The 26,051-nt window shown below is 45.8% G+C and overlaps 1 protein-coding gene across 2 annotated transcripts in view; it reads right to left on the reverse strand.

Annotated features, from left to right (window-relative positions):
* LOC147698473 (mitochondrial ornithine transporter 1-like) overlaps positions 1–26,051 on the reverse strand; it is a 161,445-nt gene that overhangs the window by 32,446 nt on the left and 102,948 nt on the right. For both annotated transcript variants that reach the window (XM_086935053.1, XM_086935052.1), the window contains exons 4-5: positions 19,209–19,346; positions 15,322–15,494 (exon numbers count right to left, since the gene is read on the reverse strand). In XM_086935053.1, coding sequence (XP_086791179.1) covers positions 15,322–15,494; positions 19,209–19,346 — 311 coding nt within the window. The remainder of the gene's footprint in view (positions 1–15,321; positions 15,495–19,208; positions 19,347–26,051) is intronic.

Consider the following 26,051-nt stretch of genomic DNA (forward strand, 5'->3'; position numbering starts at 1 on the left):
AATCCTGTAATCAAATGAAAGGACACCACACAAGTATATATTATAAAAATATATGTATTTATTTCTAAATTACTCCCCAGTACTCTTTATGAGGAAAGGGGCACAAGCGTTAAATCAAAAGCACAGTATAACATACAAAGTTGCACAATTTTGGATAAGGGCCGGTGGCCACTTAAACCATATACTAAAAAAATGGTATAAGAGATACCAATCGAACAGTGGTTAGGCCTAGGGCCTAGAGATTCGCTGGGAGCAGTCAGGACTAGCAATGCTGAAGTCGGGAGTAGCCCACAGGAGACGGGTGCAGCACGGAAAGTGCGGCTCGCACCAATGCAATGTCAATGGTGCGTAAAAGTTAGATAAAGTGAATTAAAAGATACTTCCGCTGAACCTAGAGGAACAAAACTTTAGACACAGACCCTAGAGGTGTGTACCAGTGTGGGAACCCCGGCGTTGCAATGTTACCTCACCCACAGGCCGTGGGTGCACAGGGTCGAAGTGGCGTCGGGTTTTGACACGCAGGCTCTTGGTGCTTGGAGCTGTTGCAGCTGCAGGCGATGTGAAGCAGAAGTGTCCGGTGCGATCCAAGGGTGGATCGAAGTAGAAAAGTACCTGAAAGCAGAGGGGACAGAGTCTGGGTCACTCAGCAGTGACCAGGGTGGAACCAGGACGGAACCAGGCAATGTCGGGCGCAATCAGGTGGTTGTCAATAGGCTTCTCTCCGCTGTCACGTGGGCTCTGGGGCATCTGCGACGTCCAGGAGCAGGTCACGATCTGTCCCACGTAGGCTCTCGCCGTCAGCACCGTCGGCTTCAAGATTGCAGGAAACAGCACTTGGCAAAAGCAATCCACGCGGAACCGGGAGATTGCTTATCACTCGAACCAGGAGGGTCAGAGTGGGGGCTCCTTTTCATAGGAGCTGGTGCAGATCTGGAGCAACCAGAAAAGCAAGTCGTATTTCAGTTTTCGTCGGCACAGGGGCCACAAGCCAGCTGGCAAGTGAACGGGCCAACGCGTCGAGCCAACACAAGCAGAAGGGCCCCACGCAGCACTCGTCGAGTGTGGAGGGGTGAGCTTTGGTGCAAGTGGAGCTCGGGGCTGGGGCTTCTCAAACCCCGGTGTACAGCTTCGAGGGTCACTCGTGGGCTGCACGGTCAGCGTCTCGTGGCCTTTTCAAGATGGCGTGCCCCACGCTTCTGGTCGCCTCCACGGGTCTCAGCTCTGCAGGGACTGTGGATCGGGCAGGGAGAAGGCAGGCAAGCTTGATCTCGTCGATCTCTGTCGCTCGAGTCCCGGCGGGGACTGCAACAAAGCAAGGGTCGAGGGCTGGATGGTACCTGTTTGCACAGGGTGGTCACTCCTTGACCACAAGGGAGATTCTTCAGTCTTCTAACGTCGTGTAGAAAGTCGAAGGGTCCAGAATTCGTTTCTTATGTTTCTTCAGGATGATCTGAGTTGCATTGGCACTGCTCCCACTCTTATTCGAATCTGGTGGGCTGGACATCCTGCTAGGTCCCCTCCTATGGGTGGGACCCAGGAAGGGGGTGGTTACACCCCTTTCCTTTGATCCAGGCCGCGCTGGGACGGGGGCTGGAAGGCCCCAGAACCGGTTTGGCCGGATTATGCAAGGGGCAGCCTTGTGCTCCCCAGGCAGTGTCTGGTTTCTTTGAAACCTCCCTACTCCAATACACTATCTCCTGTCTGGGGTGGTTTGACACCGCCCTGCGACAGGAAACCCTTTGTCCAGGCCACCATATGCTGAGTTTCGGTCAGCAGCAGGAGGCCAGACCCGTGTCTGTGGCAGGGGCATCCATTTTGTGGATCTGAGGCTCATTTTAAATCAACCGCGTTTCAGTAAAGTAACATGTCTTATCCCTCTAGAAGGGTGGAATGCTACCCCCGTCGCCAGAACTGGCGAGGGGGTAGTATTCCAATTCGTATGACACCTTACACGACATGTTTTGATAAAGCCAAACCAAAGTTGCTATATAACCGCGAGGATTATAAGGCGCTTAAGAGTATATGGTATGGCATTATCCCGGATCAGCTTAGGGAGTTGTTCCCGACAGCTGCAGACAGGCTCAGCTCATGCCAGAGCTCCATCTCACATAAAACCACGCACTCTGCCTCCAGGATTGATGAGGCCTTCCATAGGAGTGGCTCACAGGCTATATATGTGTCCAGATATAGGTTTAGATATAGGTATACTATATCTAAGCAAGGGGTGATTACACCCACTTGCCCCAGCTGAGTGATCAGCCAGTTGTGTCAATTTAAGAACCAGCCAGGGGTGGCAAAAGCTATGCTTCAGCCCCTGGTAGGCCTTGGTGGCACCTATGCCCTGAGCACCTATTGTGCATGGTACAGGGGCTGACAAGGAGTCCATTTCCAATTGTGGTATGTACCTATAGCACATGTATTATAAATTTAGAGAGAGAACAGCAGGCTGGGGGTCTGATTAGCAGGCCCACAGCCTCAGTAAGTCGAAAACCAGTGAAGCAAAAAGCAAAAATTGGGGTGACCATAGGATAGCAGACCCTACTCTCCTACATAACCCCCCCCCCAAACGCAGGGACATTAAACTTAACCTTGACCAGATAAGTCTTCATGTTCTAAGTGGAAGTACCTGGAGAGACCATCTGCATTACCATGGTCAGTCCCTGGGCGGTGCTCCACTGTAAAGTCCATCCCCTGTAGGGAAATGGACCACCTGAGCAGTTTGGGATTTTCACCCTTCATCTGATTTAGCCACAAGAGGGGCTTATGGTCTGTCTGAATTAGGAAGTGAGTACCAAACAAGTATGGCCTCAACTTCTTCAGGGCCCAAACCACAGCAAAGGCCTCCCTCTCAATAGCTGACCAATGTTTCTCCCTGGGGGTCAGCCTTCTGCTAATAAAAGCAATGGGCTGGTCTTGACCATCTTGATTAAGTTGTGAAAGCACAGCTCCCACCCCCAACTCAGAAGCATCTGTCTGTACAATGAACTGTTTGGAGTAGTCAGGACTCTTCAGGATAGGTGCAGAGCACATGGCCTTCTTCAGGTCATCAAATGCCTTTTGACAGCTAACTGTCCACTGAACCTTTTTGGGCATCTTCTTGGATGTCAAGTCATTCAATGGTGTCACAATGGACCCATAGTTCTTTACAAATTTTCTGTAATACCCAGTCAGGCCCAAGAAGGCTCTGACTTGTGTCTGGGTAGTTGGAGGAGCCCAGTCCTGTATGGTCTGGATCTTGCTCTCCAGTGGTTGAACTTGACCCCCACCTACTAGGTGGCCCAAGTACACAACCTTGCTCTGCCCTACCTGGCACTTAGTAGCCTTGATAGTCAGGCCTGCCTTTTGCAGGGCCTCCAGAACCTTCTTCAGGTGGATCAGGTGATCCTCCCAGGTGGAGCTAAAGACAGCAATATCATCTAGATATGCTGCACAAAAGTCATCCAACCCAGCAAGGACTTGATTCACCAACCTTTGGAAGGTGGCAGGTGCATTCTTCAAACCAAAGGGCATTACCACAAATTGATAATGTCCACTAGGGGTAGAGAATGCTGTTTTGGCTTTTGACTCTTCAGCTAGTCTGATTTGCCAGTAGCCAGCTGTCAAATCAAATGTGCTCAGAAACTTGGCAGAAGCCAATTTATCAATGAGCTCATCTGCTCTTGGAATGGGATGAGCATCTGTCCTAGTGACAGCATTGAGACCTCTGTAGTCCACACAAAACCTCATTTCTCTCTTCCCATCTTTGGTATGAGGTTTTGGCACAAGGACCACTGGGCTAGCCCATGGGCTCTCTGATGGCTCAATCACTCCAAGCTCCAACATCTTTTGCACCTCAGCCTTTATACAATCCCTGACATGGTCAGGTTGCCTGTAGATCTTATTCTTCACAGGCAGACTGTCACCAGTGTCCACCTCATGGGTGCACCAGTTAGTCTGGCTGGGTGTGAGTGAAAACATATGTCTGTGGGCCTGCAACACCTGTCTGCAGTCCACCTGTTGCTGCTCAGTGAGGCTGCCTGCCAAGGCTACTCCATCAACTGAACCATCATCAGGGTTCTGGGAAAGCAGGTCTGGGAGAGGGTCACTCTCTTCCTCCTGTTCCCCATCTGTGGCCATGAGGAGACTCATGTCCTCCCTGTCAACAAATGCTTTCAAACGGTTTACATGGAGCACCCTGTGGGGGCTCCTAGGGGTGCCAAAGTCAACCATGTAGGTGACTTCTCCCTTCTTTTCAATGATAGGGTAGGGTCCAGTCCATTTGTCCTGGAGAGCTGCTGGCCCCACTGGGTCCAACACCCACACCTTCTGCCCTGGCTGGAACTCAACCAGAACAGCCTTTTGGTCATGCCAAGCTTTCTGTAATTCTTGACTGGCCTCAAGGTTTTTGGATGCTCTCTCCATGTATTCAGCCATCCTGGAGCGGAGACCAAGTACATAGTCCACAATGTCTAGTTTAGGCTTTTTGAGAGGTAACTCCCATCCTTCCTTCACCAAACTCAATGGACCCCTCACAGGGTGGCCAAACAAAAGTTCAAAAGGGCTGTAGCCAACCCCCTTCTGTGGGACCTCTCTGTAAGCAAAGAGCAAGCAGGGTAAAAGGATGTCCCATTTCCGCCTAAGCTTCTCTGGTAAACCTTTTATCATTCCCTTTAGGGTCTTGTTGAACCTTTCCACAAGCCCATTGCACTGTGGATGGTAGGGTGTGGTAAACTTGTAGTTTACTCCACACTCTTTCCACATTGCTTTTAAGTATCCAGACATGAAGTTGGTACCTCTGTCTGAAAGAACCTCCTTTGGAAAGCCCACTCTTGAGAAAACTGCAATGAGGGCTTTTGCCACCACAGGAGCTGTGGTGGTCCTCAGGGGAATTGCCTCTGGGTACCTGGTGGCATGATCCACTACCACCAGTATAAATCTGTGCCCAGATGCTGTTTGAGCATCCATGGGACCCACAATGTCTATTCCAACTCTTTCAAAGGGTACCCCCACCACAGGTAGTGGTATCAGGGGGGCCTTTGTTGTGCCACCTGACTTACCACTGGCTTGGCAAGTGACACAGGAGCGACAAAACTCCTTGACATTTTCTGACATGTGAGGCCAGTGAAAGTGTGGAACAAGCCTGTCCCAAGTCTTATTCTGGCCTAAGTATCCTGCAAGGGGAATATCATGGGCCAAGGTAAGAAGGAAGCCCCTAAACTTCAAAGGTATGACCAACCTCCTGGTTGTGCCAGGCTTGGGGTCTCTAGCCTCTGAATAAAGGAGTCCTTCATCCCAATACACCTTATGGGTACCTTGAGCATTCCCTGCAGCCTCAGCAGCAGCTTGCTGTCTGAGGGGTTCAAGTGAAGGGCAATCTAATTGGGCCTGCCCCAGGTCTGCCCTTGAGGGTCCCCCTGTCCCCAGAAACTCAACCTGTTCAGGTTCAAGCTCATCTGAGACAGTCTCCTCTTGGACTGCAGAATCAGTTTCCTGTGAAACTTGATCCTCAACCTGGGACAAGTGGGAAGGCACAGCCTTAACCCTCTTGCTCCTTCTCTTGGGTTGTGGTTGGTCTATTGTTTCAAGATCCACCACTGGTTCAGGAAGGCACTTCTTAGCCTGAGACCTTGTCACTGCAAGGACATGAGCTGAAATCCCTAGCATTTCTGCATGAGTCCTGTACTCCACATCTGACCAAACTGAGCTTTCAAGATCATTGCCTAACAGACAGTCTACTGGGAGGTCTGCACTCACAACAACTTTCTTTAGGCCATCTACCCCTCCCCAGGAGAAGTTCACAACAGCCACACTATGTGAAGTAGTGGAGTTGCTTGCATTGGTCACTAGGTAACTTTCACCTAGTACAATCTGACCAGGGTCCACAAAGTCAGGTGTCACCATAGTGACACTGGCACAAGTGTCCCTGTAGGCCTGAGCCAGTTTCTCATTGATTAAGGGAGTCTGCCTATATTTGCCCAGGTTACTGGGGCTTACTGCAGTGGTCAAAGATAAGTCCACATCATATAGGAGAACTGCCTGTGTGGGGATTCTGACTAGGCCAGATTCCACCTCAGTACCCAGGGTCAACCCTACTAAACCCTTTGGCTGTGTACCACCACTGCTAACTGTACTAGGGGGTGCAGGTGCTTTAGGAGCTGCAGTGGTGGGGACTGGATTTTTCTTAGTGCATTCACTGCCCCAGTGTGAAACTGATTTGCAGGTATTACACCAAGGTTTCTTTGGGCCATCATTCTTCTTTTTCTTGTTTCCATTTTGGGAACCCCCCTCCTTATTGCTAGTTTGGGGGCCTGAAGACTTCTGGTCCTTTTCTTTATCTTTCTGATTCCCACCCTTCTGGTCTGTTTTCTTCTGGTCACCTTGGTTCTGGTTTTTCTGCTTAATCCTTGTTCTGACCCATTTGTCTGCCTTCTTTCCCAATTCTTGGGGAGAGGTCAAATCAGAGTCAACAAGGTATTGATGCAACAGCTGGTTCTGACAGTTATTAAGGATCTGCTCTCTCATCATAAGATTGTACAATCCTGTATAGTCTGAAACTTTACTTCCCTGCAGCCAACCCTCCAGAGCCTTAGTGGCACAATCTACAAAATCAGTCCAGTCCTGAGTCTGTGCTTTTTGGGTATCTCTGAACAACAACCTGTATTGCTCAGTGGTTAGGCCAAACCCTTCAATAAGAGCACTCTTCAGAACAGAGTAGTTTTTGGCATCCTCAGGTCTAACAGTGAGGAGCCTGTCCCTCCCTTTCTCAGAAAAGGAGTACCATAAAATTGCTGCCCACTGGTCCTCAGGGACCTGCTGTACCATGCAGGCCCTCTCAAGAGCAGTCATCCATTTGTGGATATCATCCCCTTCCTTGTAAGGGGGCACAATTTTTGTCAGGTTTCTATTGTCATAGGCCCTGTCTTTTTCTTTAGGAACTTTGCTGCCACCAGTGGCATCTAAGCCACACAATTTTCTTTCTCTTGCTAAAGCAAGTTTAGCTTGAGCCAAGGCTACCTCTTCCCTTTCTATTTGGAGTTGGACAGCCCTCATCCTGGCCCTATGCTCTTTTCTCTGGGAGGGAGTCATCCCTCTTTGAGATTCTCTTGAGGCACTAGAAAGATGAGAGTCCCCTGATGGAGACCTCACCCTCCTGTTGCCTGGGAGAATTTGATTATGAGATCTGGAGTGGTGCTGGCCCTCTCCATTCTCATCTAGGTCTAGGTTGGCCTGGTTAAGCCTGGCAACCTGTACCTGGTTCACCCTCTGATCCTGATCTTCAGGCTCATCTACATCTGAGCCTTCCTCTTCCTCTTCCTCCTCCTCTTCTTCTTCTGGAAGATTCTCATTCTCAGGGGAGTTTAACCCTTCACCTGATTCTAAAGGAGCCTGACTCACCTTATCTAAGTCATCCTTTTCTAGGATAGCTATTAGGGAAGGAATTGTAGGGCCTCTGCCCTTTTTTAGCCCCCTGGCTGTGCACAAGGCACTCAGGTCTTTGTGGCTAAGGTTGTCATATCTGGATGTTGTCCCTATAGGATCAACTATTACAGGAGCAGAGCCTGAGGCTCTACCTGTATCAGACATGACTGCTAGTGAGGTGTAAGTGATGCACTTACCTACACTAAGTGTTTTCCTACTGTACCTTGCTAGTGAGTTGTAGTCAGGGTGTGCTAATCCCTTTAATCTACAACTACTAAGTTCAGTAGAACTTAATATGCTAAGCTTTTGATTTATATGTACCTAGAGGTACTTGATGTGATCTTTCAATTTGATGTAAAGATTGCAATGGTAAAACAAACAGCAAGCTCAAATCCGCACCGCTGCACACCAATGTGAGAAGTTGGCCTGATATGTAGTGTTTCCAATTCTGGAACCACTGGGTATCAGTCCAAACAAGCCCCAAAGATGTCTGGTTGTAAGTCAACCTTGTTAGACAAGCTATGGACTAAGCATGGACTAAGCAGCCTTAAAGGCTTAACTTAAGAGGTTGTGTTAAGCGAGCTGTTTTACCACATACAATCTTGTAATCAAATGAAAGGACACCACACAAGTATATATTATAAAAATATATGTATTTATTTCTAAATTACTCCCCAGTACTCTTTATGAGGAAAGGGGCACAAGCGTTAAATCAAAAGCACAGTATAACATACAAAGTTGCACAATTTTGGATAAGGGCCGGTGGCCACTTAAACCATATACTAAAAAAATGGTATAAGAGATACCAATCGAACAGTGGTTAGGCCTAGGGCCTAGAGATTCGCTGGGAGCAGTCAGGACTAGCAATGCTGAAGTCGGGAGTAGCCCACAGGAGACGGGTGCAGCACGGAAAGTGCGGCTCGCACCAATGCAATGTCAATGGTGCGTAAAAGTTAGATAAAGTGAATTAAAAGATACTTCCGCTGAACCTAGAGGAACAAAACTTTAGACACAGACCCTAGAGGTGTGTACCAGTATGGGAACACCGGCGTTGCAATGTTACCTCACCCACAGGCCGTGGGTGCACAGGGTCGAAGTGGCGTCGGGTTTTGACACGCAGGCTCTTGGTGCTTGGAGCTGTTGCAGCTGCAGGCGATGTGAAGCAGAAGTGTCCGGTGCGATCCAAGGGTGGATCGAAGTAGAAAAGTACCTGAAAGCAGAGGGGACAGAGTCTGGGTTACTCAGCAGTGACCAGGGTGGAACCAGGACGGAACCAGGCAATGTCGGGCGCAATCAGGTGGTTGTCGATAGGCTTCTCTTCGCTGTCACGTGGGCTCTGGGGCATCTGCGACGTCCAGGAGCAGGTCACGATCTGTCCCACGTAGGCTCTCGCCGTCAGCACCGTCGGCTTCAAGATTGCAGCAAACAGCACTTGGCAAAAGCAATCCACGCGGAACCGGGAGATTGCTTATCACTCGAACCAGGAGGGTCAGAGTGGGGGCTCCTTTTCACAGGAGCTGGTGCAGATCTGGAGCAACCAGAAAAGCAAGTCGTATTTCAGTTTTCGTCGGCACAGGGGCCACAAGCCAGCTGGCAAGTGACCGGGCCAACGCGTCAAGCCAACACAAGCAGAAGGGCCCCACGCAGCACTCGTCGAGTGTGGAGGGGTGAGCTTTGGTGCAAGTGGAGCTCGGGGCTGGGGCTTCTCAAACCCCGGTGTACAGCTTCGAGGGTCACTCGTGGGCTGCACGGTCAGCGTCTCGTGGCCTTTTCAAGATGGCGTGCCCCACGCTTCCGGTCGCCTCCACGGGTCTCAGCTCTGCAGGGACTGTGGATCGGGCAGGGAGAAGGCAGGCAAGCTTGATCTCGTCGATCTCTGTCGCTCGAGTCCCGGCGGGGACTGCAACAAAGCAAGGGTCGAGGGCTGGATGGTACCTGTTTTCACAGGGTGGTCACTCCTTGACCACAAGGGAGATTCTTCAGTCTTCTAACGTCGTGTAGAAAGTCGAAGGGTCCAGAATTCGTTTCTTATGTTTCTTCAGGATGATCTGAGTTGCATTGGCACTGCTCCCACTCTTATTCGAATCTGGTGGGCTGGACATCCTGCTAGGTCCCCTCCTATGGGTGGGACCCAGGAAGGGGGTGGTTACACCCCTTTCCTTTGATCCAGGCCGCGCTGGGACGGGGGCTGGAAGGCCCCAGAACCGGTTTGGCCGGATTATGCAAGGGGCAGCCTTGTGCTCCCCAGGCAGTGTCTGGTTTCTTTGAAACCTCCCTACTCCAATCCACTATCTCCTGTCTGGGGTGGTTTGACACCGCCCTGCGACAGGAAACCCTTTGTCCAGGCCACCATATGCTGAGTTTCGGTCAGCAGCAGGAGGCCAGACCCGTGTCTGTGGCAGGGGCATCCATTTTGTGGATCTGAGGCTCATTTTAAATCAACCGCGTTTCAGTAAAGTAACATGTCTTATCCCTCTAGAAGGGTGGAATGCTACCCCCGTCGCCAGAACTGGCGAGGGGGTAGTATTCCAATTCGTATGACACCTTACACGACATGTTTTGATAAAGCCAAACCAAAGTTGCTATATAACCGCGAGGATTATAAGGCGCTTAAGAGTATATGGTATGGCATTATCCCGGATCAGCTTAGGGAGTTGTTCCCGACAGCTGCAGACAGGCTCAGCTCATGCCAGAGCTCCATCTCACATAAAACCACGCACTCTGCCTCCAGGATTGATGAGGCCTTCCATAGGAGTGGCTCACAGGCTATATATGTGTCCAGATATAGGTTTAGATATAGGTATACTATATCTAAGCAAGGGGTGATTACACCCACTTGCCCCAGCTGAGTGATCAGCCAGTTGTGTCAATTTAAGAACCAGCCAGGGGTGGCAAAAGCTATGCTTCAGCCCCTGGTAGGCCTTGGTGGCACCTATGCCCTGAGCACCTATAGTGCATGGTACAGGGGCTGACAAGGAGTCCATTTCCAATTGTGGTATGTACCTATAGCACATGTATTATAAATTTAGAGAGAGAACAGCAGGCTGGGGGTCTGATTAGCAGGCCCACAGCCTCAGTAAGTCGAAAACCAGTGAAGCAAAAAGCAAAAATTGGGGTGACCATAGGATAGCAGACCCTACTCTCCTACAAGGCAAAACATTGGACAAAAAGATCAGCTTTCAAAAGTGGATGGAAACAGTACTTGGGCCGCTGGAAATTTATAAGAGCAAACACACAAGAAAGAACAGGAAATAGCATGCTAAAGCCAACAGAAATGGAGGGAAAGTAAGTGACAAGCAAAGGAACCAAGAAAAAGTAGGGGGGTAGGATGTAAGCCCCTCTTAAGATATATCTTAATAGATTTCACAAAAACAGCGCAAGCGCAGTGCAGGCGAACTCTAAAAAGGAGCGATAATAACAGTAGCGATGGAAGCAGAGCCTTAATTGGGCAAGTGCTCAGAAGCTGCACTTCTTAAAATTAAAAATAGTAAGACCAACACTTTTCAGCTGAGGTGTACTACTTAAATGTGCTTGCACTTCTCAGTACCATACTGGTACTCTGGGATGCCTACTTTGGTTAAAAATAAGGAATCATGGAGAAACAGTTGACATGTGGAACTAAAAATGGTACAGTTGAGGTAGTAAGGAAAGTGTGGAGAAAGTAAGGACAGGGAGAGTCACACAGGACGGTAAAGAAGGAGAGAGAGGAATAGTAGAAGAAAATAGGGAAACGAAGGGATGAGGGAAATAAACAAAGGACAACCTTAGGCGATGACAGGAATTTAAGAAACAACAGAAGAGTAAAAAATGTGGCTCAGTTAACTGTTCAGCGATATTCAGTGGTGCTAGGAAAATGTTGCTCACCATTATTAAGCACCATTTTAAAACATATTTACCAGAGAGGACCAATGAGAAATTCCAGCAGATACCTTGAAATATTTTGATATTCACCTCTGTTAAATTCTGCTCACTGCAAGTAGAAGGTACCTGGTCTTTTTTTTTAGACAGACTGAGAAGAACTTTCGCTAACACTACAAATTGAGCAGGTCATTGATTATATATTATAGTTTAACCTAGTTAGATCTGAGGTTTGGTAGTGCAGTGAACAACAGACCAATTGCTAACAATCTGCACCCGTCCCTTTCAACCACTGGTTTTCTTTGACCAGCCTTTTTTCCATAGGCTTGAGACTTTGTCAATCACATCAGCTCCGTGGAGTATTCATCTCTCAACTAACGCTATTTCAAGTTTGTTCTATCCTTCCACCTCCCCTCAAACGCTTGAAATTAACTGCTTGATGGACAACTTTACAACTATAGCCCTCTGTGTCTGCTCCTGTTGAGTTATTCCCTCTTGAATGTCTCACTAATATAAATTCAATCCCCTGGCCAGTGCCTGTGTGATCTGCTGCAACTCCACTGTCATGTGCACTGCCTCAGGACACCAAGAATTCTTAATATGGTCTGCTAATGAAAGACTTTTCCTCACAGTTATTTGAGTTGGCATCATAATTCATGAGATTTCGTGTTTGCTTTTCAGGCAAGACATTTGATGTTCCCTTTTCTTGACTTTCTGTAAACAGCAGAAAGCACGAGAAATGCAAAGTGTGTGAGCAGTCTGTTAGTCTTCGTAAGCAGCTTGACAGGATGTTGTTGCTTACTTTGCATTCACTTCCTTCTTTTATCAAGAGTACATCTCCTCCATGGATGCGATGTGTTGGGAATAAACACATCTCACAATACCACACAGCCATTCTCATTAGGTTACAGTTCTTGTGGCACATGCAGTTGGTATACTGGAGTCCATGCCTCCAAAATTACTATTTGAGAGCTCTGGTACAGAGGTTCGATGGTTGGGCAAGGTGAACTGATCTCTTTCGGCACGTATCACTGAAAATAGCATTGTTAATTGCACTTTAAATAGGGTGGTCCTGCAAAAGTTATGTTGATTAAAATATAAATACATATATACCATTAAGGAGGGGCCTTGGTTTAGCCCTCTTCATCCACTGGTTAGTTCAGCTGTCTTTCACGTACAGCATACAGCTTGGAGTGCTTGGTCAGCAAACTTAAGCTACAGGTTAAATCTAACAAGCATTGGCATAGCCAATAGGTCTCGATTTTGGGACCTTATAAGTATTTAGTTATGCAGCACAATATCCTTGGTGCATCAACATCAACTGTTGCAGGTCTAAACACTTATAAGTTCCCAAAGGCGAGATCTATTGAGTTGCCATGGCCAGACCAACTGGCTATTCCAATGCTTATTCAGAAAAGGTGTTGAAAAGCAAATGTTCTTCCCAATGATATGGGGTTTGAAGAAGTTGGCTTTTTCAGTAGTATCAACATGGCTTTTTTAGGTGGTCAATGAAAAAAGATTGTTGTTTTCTGGATGGCACGTGAGTTGATAACACTTCAGTTAGACCAATGAGTGATATCTGATACTTCTGACCAAAAGCTACCGTTCTCACACACAAGGCGCCCCAAGTGGACTTATTTTCAGTAATTGTGAGTCTAACTAGGCAAGATATTTGTCCTAGCATTGTTGAGTGCATCATCATCAACATCATGCCAAATTGTCGGGCCATGTTAGACTGTTACGCTGCAACATGAGACATGCTGAGTTCATAAAGTAGTAACGAACCAACACATATAAAAAAATGCAACGGTTGTGTGGGTGTACAGAGTCAGTTTCTGCGATTTGATAGGACAGGAATCAAAAGTTGTTGTCACAGAGACACATTTTTCCCATCACTTTCAGGGATATTAAAATGGATTTAAATTACCTAACAGGTTATATCCAGTTTATACACGGTTTGCTTTATGTGTATATATCTAATTGGAATCCTGATGTGTACAGTGTAAATCCCCCAAGGGATACCAGAAAAACAAAAAATGGCAACATCCTTTTCCACAAGAATGACATCCCAGGACCAGCAGAGCATGCTCTATGGACTAGTAGTCTTAACATAGATCTGTTTGAGCAAGGTTGTCACACCTTTAAGACTACGGTTTGTATACTTGCCATATTACGGAGCATCTCAACCCCTCAGAGGGCAATCTTTCACAGACAGTTCATCAAGGTGCATATATACATTGCAAAGCCCATTACCCCATGCATGTACCCATATGGAAAGCCCTATGAAACTTTTGCTTGCCCTCCAGTCGGTTGTATGTCAATACAATGCGGGCTTTTACCCCGCGTGCCATTACAACGTGGGCTATACAAAGCAAGTCGTTACCACGACTTGCGCTGTAGGGTGCTGGACTTAGGAATAGTAAGATTTACTATTCCAATACCAGCCTACTTACAGTAGGGAAGGTGTTGGAATAGTAAATCTACTATTCCTTAGCCTAGAGCGCCCTCCAGCGCAAGTCGTGGTAACGACTTGCGTTGTAAAGCCCGCGTTGTAATGGTAGTGCGGTGTAAAAACCGCATGGTAATGGATGTTCCCCCCTCCAGTCAAGTCTAACCAAATACATACAATATTGTGATGGCGATTTATGAGGCATCTTTGCTGGATACCTGACAAGCATGAAAATTCTCAGGAGAACAGCCTGAGAAGACCCTCTGCCAGAAAGCAAATTATACACTCCTAACCTGTTCTCTTAAGCTGTAGGAAACCTCAAGAAAGACATGTAAACATTGATTAGACATATTCTGCTGGAACACAAGTCATTGACTCCGCCATTCACATACTTTGAACATTTGTAATTAATGAAGCGAACTAGGTGAGAGCAACTAATCCAATGACTGTGCAAGAAAAGATGCATTAGAGTAAGTAGAAAATCAGAGAAACTAGACAGCACATCAAGGTCCCAAAAAGCCTCCTCTTGAACTAAATTCTATATCTGAAAAGGTAGGTGGTCACTTCATCCTTCTGAACAGTTTACTAGGAGAAATCAGAGCAGCATATACGGTACTTGTAGAATGGTGGTTAGCGACGACCCCAGTATTTAGAATGTTATAGCAATTGTTATTTGTGTCCACCTAAAGGAAATGTCATCACCAGTAACAATTTAAATTCACTTTTACTCCTGTTCCTTTCTGTAAACTGCTGCAATGATTCCTATTATCGTCTTGATCAGAGGCTGGTTTGAGCTGAAGCATCACGCCACCACTGCTGAAGCCATGGCACATGTTTACAGTGTAACATCCATCAGCCCTGGTTAATGGTATGCTTCAAACTGGTCTTTACTTCAGCTTTACAAAGGGCCCAGCTATATAGAATATATTGTACTATGGAACTACATCCTGTTACTGGTCCCTATTTAATGATGTGTTAAAGCTTTGGAGATGAAGGTGAGGTTATTGGAAGAAGGCATATATATTACAAATTGGGCTACTGCGAGTGTGTGTGTTTTTTGGGAAGGTGTGAACAATTGAGTCACAATGCTTATTGAGCATACCTAGCATATGACCCAACTGATAATATTCCCTAAAAAACACAGCCCTCTAACTTCAACCCTACATTTTTTTAAAAGAAGTTAGACTACCCAGAACATGGAAATATGGAATTTTCTATAATAATAAAAATGTATTTGTGTATTGTTAAGAAACTCTGAAACAAACTATAATCAGTGGGCACAATCACAAATCAATTACATTTCTGCATTTAGCAAACATACATGTAGTGTGCTAGGTTTCTTTAAAACTGATTTAAGGATATGAAAACACAAATATCTCCTGCAGCTAAATTGCAGCTTGCAAAACCCATATACCTGGTATCTAATATCTGTTGGTGGGCCTAAGAAATAGCAGGAATCCTAGTGGCAGAAGTTGCATAAATAACAGCACTTTTACATTTGGGCATTTATAAAACAGCTTTGTAGCCAGCAGATTACCTGGAATAAATAAGCATGTATTTTTTAGAAGGAGGCAGAATTTTTTTTATTTCTGTTGCAAAAAATGGCTTATACTCACCAAGTTCGTCTTTGGATTTCAATCCTTTTGCGAAGAAAGAGCGACTCAGTTCATATCCCCCGAAGAAGAAAAAGTATCCTGGCATCTCTCTGAATAAAGTGCTTGATAGTCCCTGGTAAAACCCCAACAGTCCTTCACTGTGAACAATAACTTTCACCACTGACCACACTGTACTGACAAAGGGGAAGAAAACCATCAACCCAAAATATGTTTCATGCCCCTAAACTGTTGCTCAGATTTCCTCAATATTATGTTAAAAACAATTATGCTGAAAAGTAAAGTGCATTACTCATTAAAAGTTGCAGTTTTTTTAGAACTGTTCTATTTATGGATCCTCATTAGACACATTTGTGCTCTAAAAACAGAGGCACAGAAAAACTACTTTTTCTCAAGACACATTTTCTCTAACTTCAGTAATGGCTGGTGTCAGTGCAGAGGGGGGGGGGGGCAGGGTGAGTAGACGATGGGAAAATAAAAATTAAAAAAACACAAACAAGGACTTACCTGCTGCATCGCCGCTCTTGTGCCCCTTTCTGACTCCACTGCAGCACAGGCTCCCAGACTCCACTGCAGCTAATCCAAATGCAGCTCTCATGCTGCTGGCAGCACCAGGACTGGCCTTAGCCCCCTGGATTTGTGCTCTCAGAGAGACAGGTAGTGTGGCTGCTGTCTCCAAACGGGCAATGCAGCTGGGTTGGAGACATCTTCTCAGTGTGCATGTCTGATTGGTCATCTTAAAACGGTGGGCCAAACCCATATGCACACTGACAGGTGTGCCTACCACTTCTCCATGTGACTGCCCACGCGATGGTCCCACCCCCAAGGCTCGGCCGTTGGCAGGGGAGCGACGCTCCTTCGCCACAGCGGAGAAGCCGCTGCTGGCTAACTTTGGCTCTTATGCTTTGTCCACCTTTCTTCGATCAAAAAATCCGCTACCTTACTGAACCCTGCTTTCTTCCAACTTTGCACAGTGTTGCTGTTGGGACACATGTTAGCCTTTTGACACCTAGGCCTAATGGGCCCTTTTGGGGTCAGTCATTTTTTACAATATCACGTGCACATAAATTGATTTACCCTCCTTTTACCCAATCCCCACACACCTGCATGCAACATCCGGCAATCCTCAAAAAAGATCTCCGATAAAGTGACCCTCCGGGGGACCCGTAGGGAATTGCAGCGCCGGCCCTACGAGGAGCAAACGCCCGATGATGAAGCATGACACCCCCCGGGGTGTGTGAGGGCAGCAGAGGATGTAGAATTATTTTCCCTCTCACATTAGGACATTTCCAAACCTAGGATTACTTTAGTCTACCTTTTTTCTTAATCTCTCTGTGTTTTTAAACATGGGTGACTGTTAGCACCCCGATTCATGTGTGACTTTTGCACCCTTGTTAGTGACTTTTTGCACCTTGACACATGGGTGACTTTTGCACCCTTGTTGGTGACTGTTTGCACCTTGAACTATGGGTGACTTTTGCACCCTGATCTAGGAACTTTGTCCTCTATTTGATAAATAGCCTCAGCATCGCCAAACAATTCTTTCAAGGATGTAACCGCATTATTGTGGGGAAATTTCATATCTCCTATAGAAATACTTGCATTTCCTAAAAGACCATCGCAGGCTTTTATGCAAAACTTTTTTGGGTGACTGTTAATTGTAACACATCTCGGATATATTCACTAAGAATAAGACGAGTAAAATTGTTCTTAAAAAATCCTCCTGGTCTCAGTTTCACATTAAATCTGGTTATGTACTGTGCAACATATGCAAATTAGTAATCCGTCAAGGTGGGAAGTGGAATAGCACCTTCCCACTTTCATCCAATCCTTCATATAAAGTGCCCAGTGCTACCCTACCAGTTTTGTTTTGCCAGATAAATGTTGTAAACATCGACTCCACTTTAAAAACAAACAAATGGTGTTTGTCAAGACATATGGAATTGCTGAGAAAAAATAGCCAACAACATGAGCCATAATCTTAAAAAAAACACACTGCTCTACCCAGGAGGGACAGTGGCAGAGACTGCCAGTGCTGGATGACTCTACGCTGACGCTCCAGTGGGGGCTATAAATTTCATTCTTAGGAAATCTTGGGATCTATGGTAATGGATATTCCGAGATATCAGAACCCCAATATGTCTATCCGTATCTCACAGTCTCTGGGGAGCCGTGGTGGGTCACCTGCAAGTAGATAAATCACTGACTTCTCCCAATTAATGGTGTACCCGGAGGACTTACCAAACAGATCAACAATATGCAGTATTCGACGAAGCATTGTACAGGGGCTTGCTACATACAATAGAATGTCGTTGGCATGAAGGGAGATCCTGTCTTCCCATTCCGAGGACCAGCGCAATCCCCAAATCAAGGGTTCACCACGTATCCATACCACCAGGGGTTCCAGTACCACCGCAAACAGCAGCGGGAGAGGGGACATCCCTGCCACGCTCCTCTCCGCAGAGTAAAGACCCTTGACACACTCCCATTTACCGACACCTGAGTCAGCAGATATGAATAAAGGAATCTAATCCATGTACCAAATTCATTCTTAAACTTTGAATGAATCAGATATAAAAGAGAGTCTATGTGTTTGTTTCAATCATAGCTAAACAATATTTCCAACTAGATCCACGTTTGCTTACCCATACTTAAAGCAAATGCACGTGTCTCTGATCAACTCAACCTGAAATTGCAAATGTGCAAAAGTGACAACTGCTCACTTCCGACTGTGAAAAAATTAACTGGTCAACATCATAACTAAAGTGATATAGATTAGCCCATGTGTGGATGCAAGAAAACTTCCTTTTTTCAAATCAAACAAATAACAGACATACTAAGTAAGCAAGAGAGTAGTAAATGTATGTACAGAAATACATCATGCAAGGAATTCAAGTATGCGAAACTAACGATCTCCTAAACAAAATATTCATCTATTTCTATGGCTGCCATTCAAGAACAAATTGATACATAACAAAGCTATATCAACCCAACCCCGTCAACAGAATCCTATCCAGAAGATAATTTACAAAGTCAAGCTTTTCTGGGATGCCAAATACGAAGATTCTTTGACCTACGTTTAACACTTTGTAGTATCGAGATTTCCAGACCACACACAGTAATAAAATCTGACCACCAAGATAATGTGTGAGATGGTTCTTTCTGTAGACAACATCACGTCAGTCCAATTTGACCATTGTAATTGCCATGAAATAAATACTAACCAGCCGGGTGGTAATTTTCCTGAATGCAAGAAAACTTCCAGCTCTTGAATCGTTTTAAGACTTACTTTCTCCGTAGTCAATGACCCAAGGGGTCCACAAAATATTATAGATTACATAATAACAATACACACTCTATCCCCCTCTTAAGTGTTGACTTTTGGGTTTCCAGAGAAAATTGGTCAAAATCCATAAGAGTTTGGAATCAGGAAAAAGGATGACATCTGATTCCCAAACATGCTCTGTAGGGTACACAGGGCCCATGCGACAATTGCAGTGTTCCAATATAGAACCTTTGAGCCTTTTATTTTTAAATATGTGTAGGCCTCCTCTCAGCTTCTTATTCAGTTCTTTATAAATGCAAAAATTAAACCTGCGCATGGGTCCCCTAGGGAGAAAGGGACCATCTTGGATCATATCTGTATCACTATAATGTTCTAAATAACAGATCTGATAGGGATTGTCTAGAGGGTACTTTCTTCCCTAGTAGTGTATATCAATTTCTGTTAGAGATTCCTCAAAAATCCTATAATACTAGCAAAGAAAACTTTGCTAAGTTTTACAACTGTTCAGCTAGATAATTCATAGTCATCATAAAGAAACTCACGGCAACACATTACATGAAGATAAACATGCAGATTCTTCGAGTCAAGTGTTTGTGGTACTTACTTTTGTCCATGTGCTATCTTCCCAGATGTCTGCATTTCGTGCATTGCCTGCAGGCGGCATTTGACGAGCTCTGTGGGACAGAGAACCAGCGAGGAGAAGACCGAAGCAACGGAGCCTGCCGCTGCATTCTGGAGGTCACTGAAATACAACCAGGGGAGGATAGGTTATGCCCACTCGCATCACCGGAATCCTACAGATTTGCACCATGAGCCTCTTCACAAACACGTGGCTTCTCTGACAATAATCATTCACCCTGACACATGTCTATACTGGTAGGATTTAACAGTTGTGTTCAGGGCCGGCTCTAGGGCGGTGCGACTGCATCGGGTGCTGACTTAGGGTGGGGGTGTGCAAAATGCAACAAATAGATACAATACATAAAAATAGCAGCAGTCATAAATACACATACCCATGTCCAATGAATGACCATCAATCATTATCTATCTATATCTATACTAATATATTAAAGAGAGAGCCCAAGCCTTTGAGGCGGGTAATCTCAGGAACCACAGCACCAAACACAACACCCAATACAGCGTTGGAAAGGGCAGTTGCAGCAGAAGGACATAGGCTATGCAGAAGCCCACCATATAGATTTAAAAGGTAAAAGAACCGTGCCAGCAAAGTAGTCCTTTGTGGGCGTGTCTGCGTTGAAGTGTGGGCGTGTGTTGGGGGCGTGACAAACGCGGGGGCGTGTGGTACGTTCCGCCCTTCATGTCATGTCTCATATTGTGTGCTAATCCCACCCTGATCCCTTTAAATACCCCTGCACCCCATAATCATAACCCACCCTTACTCCTTAAAATACCCCAACACCCTTAAACACTAACCCATCTTAACCCTATAAATATACCCTGTACCCCAAAACCCAAACCTATCCCTAAACCCTAAAAATACCTCTGTACCCCAAAACCTTGCCCTGACCCCTAAAAATACCACTGTACCCAAAAACTCAAACCTACCCCTGAACCCTAAAATACCCCTGTACCCCAAAACCCAAACCTAGCCCTGAACCCTCAAAATACCCCTGTACCCCAAAACCCAAACCTACCCCTGAACCCTAAAAATACCCCTGTACCCCACAACCCAAACCTAGCCCTGAACCCCAAAAATAACCCTGTACCCCAAAACCCAAACCTAGCCCTGAACCCTTAAAATACCCCTGGACCCCAAAACCCAAACCTACCCCAGAACCCTACAAATACCCCTATACCCAAAACCCAAACCTAGCCCTGAACCCTAAAAATACCCCTGTACCCCAAAACCCATACCTATCCCTAAACCCTAAAACTACCCCTGTACCCCATAACCCAAAACTATATCTGAACCCTTAAAATACCCAAACACCCTAAAACATACACCTCAGTACCCCAAAAAATATACCCCTATACCCATACTTACCTTATCCAAACATTTAAAAAAATCATGCTTTTACCATTCATGCATTTACAACGAATTTCGTTGTAAATGTATGCATGGTAAAAGCATATAAAATGTAATGCCATGCGTTATAATGGCATTGCGGAGTCATAGTACTTTCGTAATGAAAGTATGCGGAGTGATGGTATGCGGAAAGAAAGTTGCGGAATAATGGGTGTTTACCCTCCTCCGGTAAGTACATTGGTGGTACGGCGGCCCACATCTCCAGCAACATACTCATATTTTTTCACCACCCATTTGAAAAATGCACAGGTCTCTCTCATTGATGGCCAGGACCGACATACACCTTTCGACACACCTCCCGCCACAAGTTCCAGAATTGCGAACTTTAGAGCTGGGGAGCTACGTTTGAATCTCGGCATCAGCTCAACATCCTGTGATTCCAGGCAAATCGCTTTGTCTCCCCGTGCCTACCACATATGAATGTGTTCTTCTGTAATGTAAATTGTGCTCATGCCATGTTGCCGAGTTCGCGCTATATAGTATTGCAAGGAAAAATAAAGTAGGGAAACTCGAGTTCACACACTACTGAACGTGCACTCTTAAGTGCATCAGCAGTGCACTGTGAATTGGAGCGTTTCACAGGCCTGTCACAGATAAGAAATGCTATCAAAACGAAATCCTACAAAACAATATACTACTGGCCGGCAGCAATTCATACCCGGACAACGTCGGGACGGGCTGCTAGTACAGTATACTTATGGAGTGACAATAAGCTCAAAACAACATAAACCTCCAGAAATCCTAAAAACTGGACTAAAGGGGTCAACCATGTTGGATGTCTGGTCCATATCAATCTGAGGATAACTTAATCTTAACCCCTCCCACGCTCATGACGAGCTCAGCTCGTCATGAGCCATGGTGGTCGTGTGCTTGTCATAACGGCCAGAACGCTCGCACGCGGGGCTAATTCCCCCACTGTGCTGAACGTTCTATGAAAGCGGGTGTGGCCGTGACGAGCTCAGCTCGTCATGAGCACACGGCCACCGTGGCTCATAACGAGCTCAGCTCGTCGTGAGCACTGGGGCGCTGTTCGCACCCCACTGCCCCCCAGAACAGCGGGGAAATTAGTTAAAGACTTGTGGTTGTTTAGAATAATCATGGTATGCAATTGTATAGTTCAAAACAGCTTGCACAGATAAAAAATATAATTTCTAAGAGTATGAGCCTATTTATATGCTTCAAGTTTAAAAAATGGGGTCTCTTATCGTCTCGCTTGAATGAGCTAAAATGTTCATTTCCCGCGGTCATATGTCAATACTTCTAAATAGCAAAGGAGTGGATACATCTTCATTTCAGCTGTAGCCATAAAAACTCAAAATACATTTATATAAAAAGGTATAAAAAGGGATATTTGATTTTTTTCTAGATAAAATAAACTCACCTTAATTAAAATACTCCGACAAGACCCAAGTTCTTTGAACCATTAGCAGAATGTTTTTTAAGGTGAAATTAAAATTAGCAGCAAAAGTCCAAGCAGTCTCTACATTCCTGTGCCAAAGATTACTAGCAAGTAGCACAGCAATTTGGTTTAGATGTGGAGAATATAATCATAAGAATGACTTGCGTACACACCACATAGAAAACAAGAATCTTGAGTCAGCGAACAGAATCGGTTGTTGGTTATCATGCTTCAGAAGCCTGAATGCTTCTGCATAATGGGGGGCCCCCCAAGTTTCTGCACAGTTGCATCAGCCATCTTGATCTGGATTTTTTGTAGGCTGGACAAAAGAAGAATATGTGGAGCTCTGATTCTTAGGCTTCACCACAGGCTGGACACCCAAGGGGAACGGGGTCCGCCCATTTGTCGGTGAATATAAGTAGGGGAAGTGACCCATACCCAAATTGGACATAGAGTTTCCTAGCTGGGGTTAACTGGATTTCATCTAGGAAAGACTCAAAACTATAGCTGTCTTTTATTCCAATAAAAGTTGCTGTCAGTAAGCCTAGTGCTGAGCTCCCGTAAAGGAGAGCAAGTCTATGCCCCCTATAGCTCCTGGGAAGTTCGTTCTTAGATGTTGCAGTACAAGGTGCTATGGTATAGCTCCACGTGTTTGTTTTGTCGATACTCTGAAGTGTGTCCCTAATGTATGTAAACCAGGGTAGTTTCCCAGCCCCAGGGGCTCACGGTATCTCCTTAAGCTCAAGCCTATAAAATCAATTTCAGAGTAGCCTAAATACTTCCCTAGAAAGTGAGCGGTCTAATTCTTCTGAAATTGGTCTGACACATTAGATCAAGTCAGAGTGGAACAAGTTGGGTGTTAGGGGGGAGAACAACTAACTGCTTGGTGAAATTATTTTTAGTTCTGGATATGCTTTTCATAGGGCAGTACCCTCATAGTTCCACCCATACATGCCTGCACTCCTAGCTTGCACTTTATAGATTTCAATTGTAGGGTTAATGGTTTACAAAAAGATTTCCTGTGCACTTTGGCCAATCCCCCTGATATCTGTGCTAGTTTCAGACTCGTTGTTTTCAATGTGTTTCGACCAGTCCATATGTTCAGTTAGGGTGACCCTTAAATATTCAAAAGTACCCTCTCAAGTGTGTTGTCATTCAGACAAGGATTGGGGCTTGTAGAATTTACTGGATTGAAAACCATGTATTTGATCTTCTGAATATTAATTGCTAGTCTTCTATTGCTGCAGAAAAGATCAAAGCAATCAAGAATGTTTTGGATACCCATAGGTGATTTGGAGAGGAGGGTGTAGTCAGCAAACATTAATGTGGGTACTTTCTTTGAAACAATGTTAGGGGCATTGTTGTACTTCACCTCATTTAGAATATCCTCCAAGGCATTGATGTATAGGCAGATTAGAGTGGGGGCCAGCATACATCCCTGCCTACCACCTCTTTTGACAATGCGTAGCGTAGAGAGCTCCCTGTGTTTCTCATATCTAATTTTGGGCAACATTTCCCTTGTGTAGTCTACTGATCATTTGACAAAGATATGGGGGAACCCCAATATGATTTAGTACAGACCACAACTTATCCCTCAGTACTAAGGCGAATGCTGTTTTTAGATCAATAAATATTAGATAGAGGCTGCCGCCCACTAGAATAACTGTTTTCCAGAATAAAAGCTGGAGCCTGAAGATTGGATATATGGTAGAGGTAATTTTTCTAAACCTAGCTTGAAAAGTGTTCAGGATGCAGTGGTCCTCTATCCAAACCTGTAGGCGTACCAGAAGTACCCAAGCAAAGGCTTTCTGCATCACATCAATTAGACAGATGGGTCTATAAATGCCTGGTAGAAGTGGGGAAACGTTTTTATAGACTGAGACAATTTCTGCTCCGGCCCAAGTTTTGGGGATCGGCATTCCCCCAATACAGCATTAAATATTGCCCACAAGTATGGCCCCCATATTGTTGGTTACAAGAGATAATGTTGTCCAATCCAGGTGCTTTGTGCAGACCTATTTTATTGATAGCACTGAGTACCTCAAGCATGGTGATCTCTGGGAACTCCAGGGTTGCACTCTGTAGCAAATCCCCATTTGGGTGGACTGTGTTTTCCTCTGGTGTGGCATACAAGGACTGGTAATGGTTGTTCCAGGTTTTAGCCGCAATGTTTGGCTCAAATGCCACTTTGCCTTCTCTGCAACCTGCATTGACTAAATTCCAAAAGGCCTTCAGATGATTAGATATCAAAGCCCCATGAAGGGAATCACATATTTCCTGATACCAAGTCTTTTTGGCTGTAGCAATGGCCTCTCTGTATAAGGTCCGCTTAAATTTTATAACTAGCCTGTCATTAGATTTTTGAGCTTCCGTCAATGCCAACTTTGCTTCACGACACTACTGATAGAACCAGGAGTGTAGAGGCTTCCTTGGACCTCCTGAATGACCATCTGGGTGGAATGTGCCAGTTAATTTGGTAGTGAGTTCAGTATGTTTCGCCAAGAACTCTGCTAATTAGATAATTGTGCCTTCTTCCGAAATTACTTGCTTCAAGTCCATTAGGGAATGAGTTGGGCCAGCCGCACCTTGGGGGTGGCGCCCTTAGTTGTATCTCGGGCGGGAGCGAAGTTCTCGCCTGGGAGCCCCGGAAGCAGTTCCCAGAAAGGGGGCTGTCGCTGACGTCATCAGGGCGCGCAAGCCCTCCCAGATGGGGATAAAAGTTCAAGCAGGACCAGGACCTTCCTCTTTGTCTCCTCCAGAGTCTTCCGAAGACGGATCGGCAGCCAGTTAGAAGCGGCTACCGCCGCAGCGGCTATGGGTTTGCTACTGGAGGCCATCATAAGGGTGGGCAGGTGGAAGTCATTGTGCTTCGAGCGGTTTGCAAGACCCTATCTAGCATAGGTAGGGCAGGTGCTCTTGGTGCCTCTACTAATCCCCCTGTGCTTGACCATTGGTAACTTCCCCCTCCTATTGTCTTTTCTTCCCCTGCAGCAGTGTGGCGTCCTCAGACACAAGTATGTTGGTGTGGTCACATTATTTCTGCGGTTCAGAATTGGAAAGGGCTCAGTTGGCGGCAGGATTCAGGCATCACTGGGTAGGCATTGGCGGGATGTGGTTAAAAGACCTCCTTGATCACTTGAGCGAGTCTATCAAAATCGGTGAAGTACCCAACCCGGGCGTCCTTATTATTCATGCAGGGGGCAATGACTTGTTCCACTATGGACGGAGGGGAGTTAAAGAGGCTTTTATCTCTACACTGTCTCAGGTGCGGAAGCTGTTGCAGTCTACTAGCATTCTGTGGTCCGAGGTAATACCACGACGGGTATGGCCGTGGTGTGCTCCCATTCAGGCGGTCGACGACTCAGTTAAAAAATTGACCCACACAGTCTCTAAAATCCTGGCTGGCTCATCAATGCGCACTATTAGGCACAAGTTGATTCAGGCCGCCGGGCTTTACCATGAAGATGGGGTGCACTTGTTTTCCAAGGGCCAGGAACTATTTGTCCAGACTATCCTAGGGGCCATTGATGGGGTAAAATGCGGCCAAATAAAGGGAGGGGAGGGCGAGGGCACCAGTGAGCTTCCCATCCTGTGGTGGGGTTCTTTGGCAGAAAAGTAGCAGGAGACATTGAGATGTGGACTTTTTGGTATGGAATGACTAACCCTGGGGCTGGGAGAGCATTCAATGGGGGCTTCGGACTGGCGGGAGGGGGTCTGACCTGCTGGTGGTCCTGGATTCTCCTGCCCTACCCGAGCAAAAGGACTTTAGGGGAGCACCTATTTTTCATGGTTAATGCAATGATTAAGTGAATGTAAAGCCAGTTTCCACCCTCCTAACTTTCTGCATAGCTTGCTATATCATGTAATTGTTTGAAGGTCTAATCAAGTTATTATGTCTTTATGCAGTATTAATGTTCAAGAGGATAATGAACTCTTTTGTGTGAAATAACACCTACGCCAGGGACAAATCACAGTGGCTGTTTTGTCAATATGTGACAGAT

This window comes from Lissotriton vulgaris, chromosome 8, assembly GCF_964263255.1.
Source record: "Lissotriton vulgaris chromosome 8, aLisVul1.2, whole genome shotgun sequence".
Lineage (NCBI taxonomy): Eukaryota > Metazoa > Chordata > Amphibia > Caudata > Salamandridae > Lissotriton > Lissotriton vulgaris.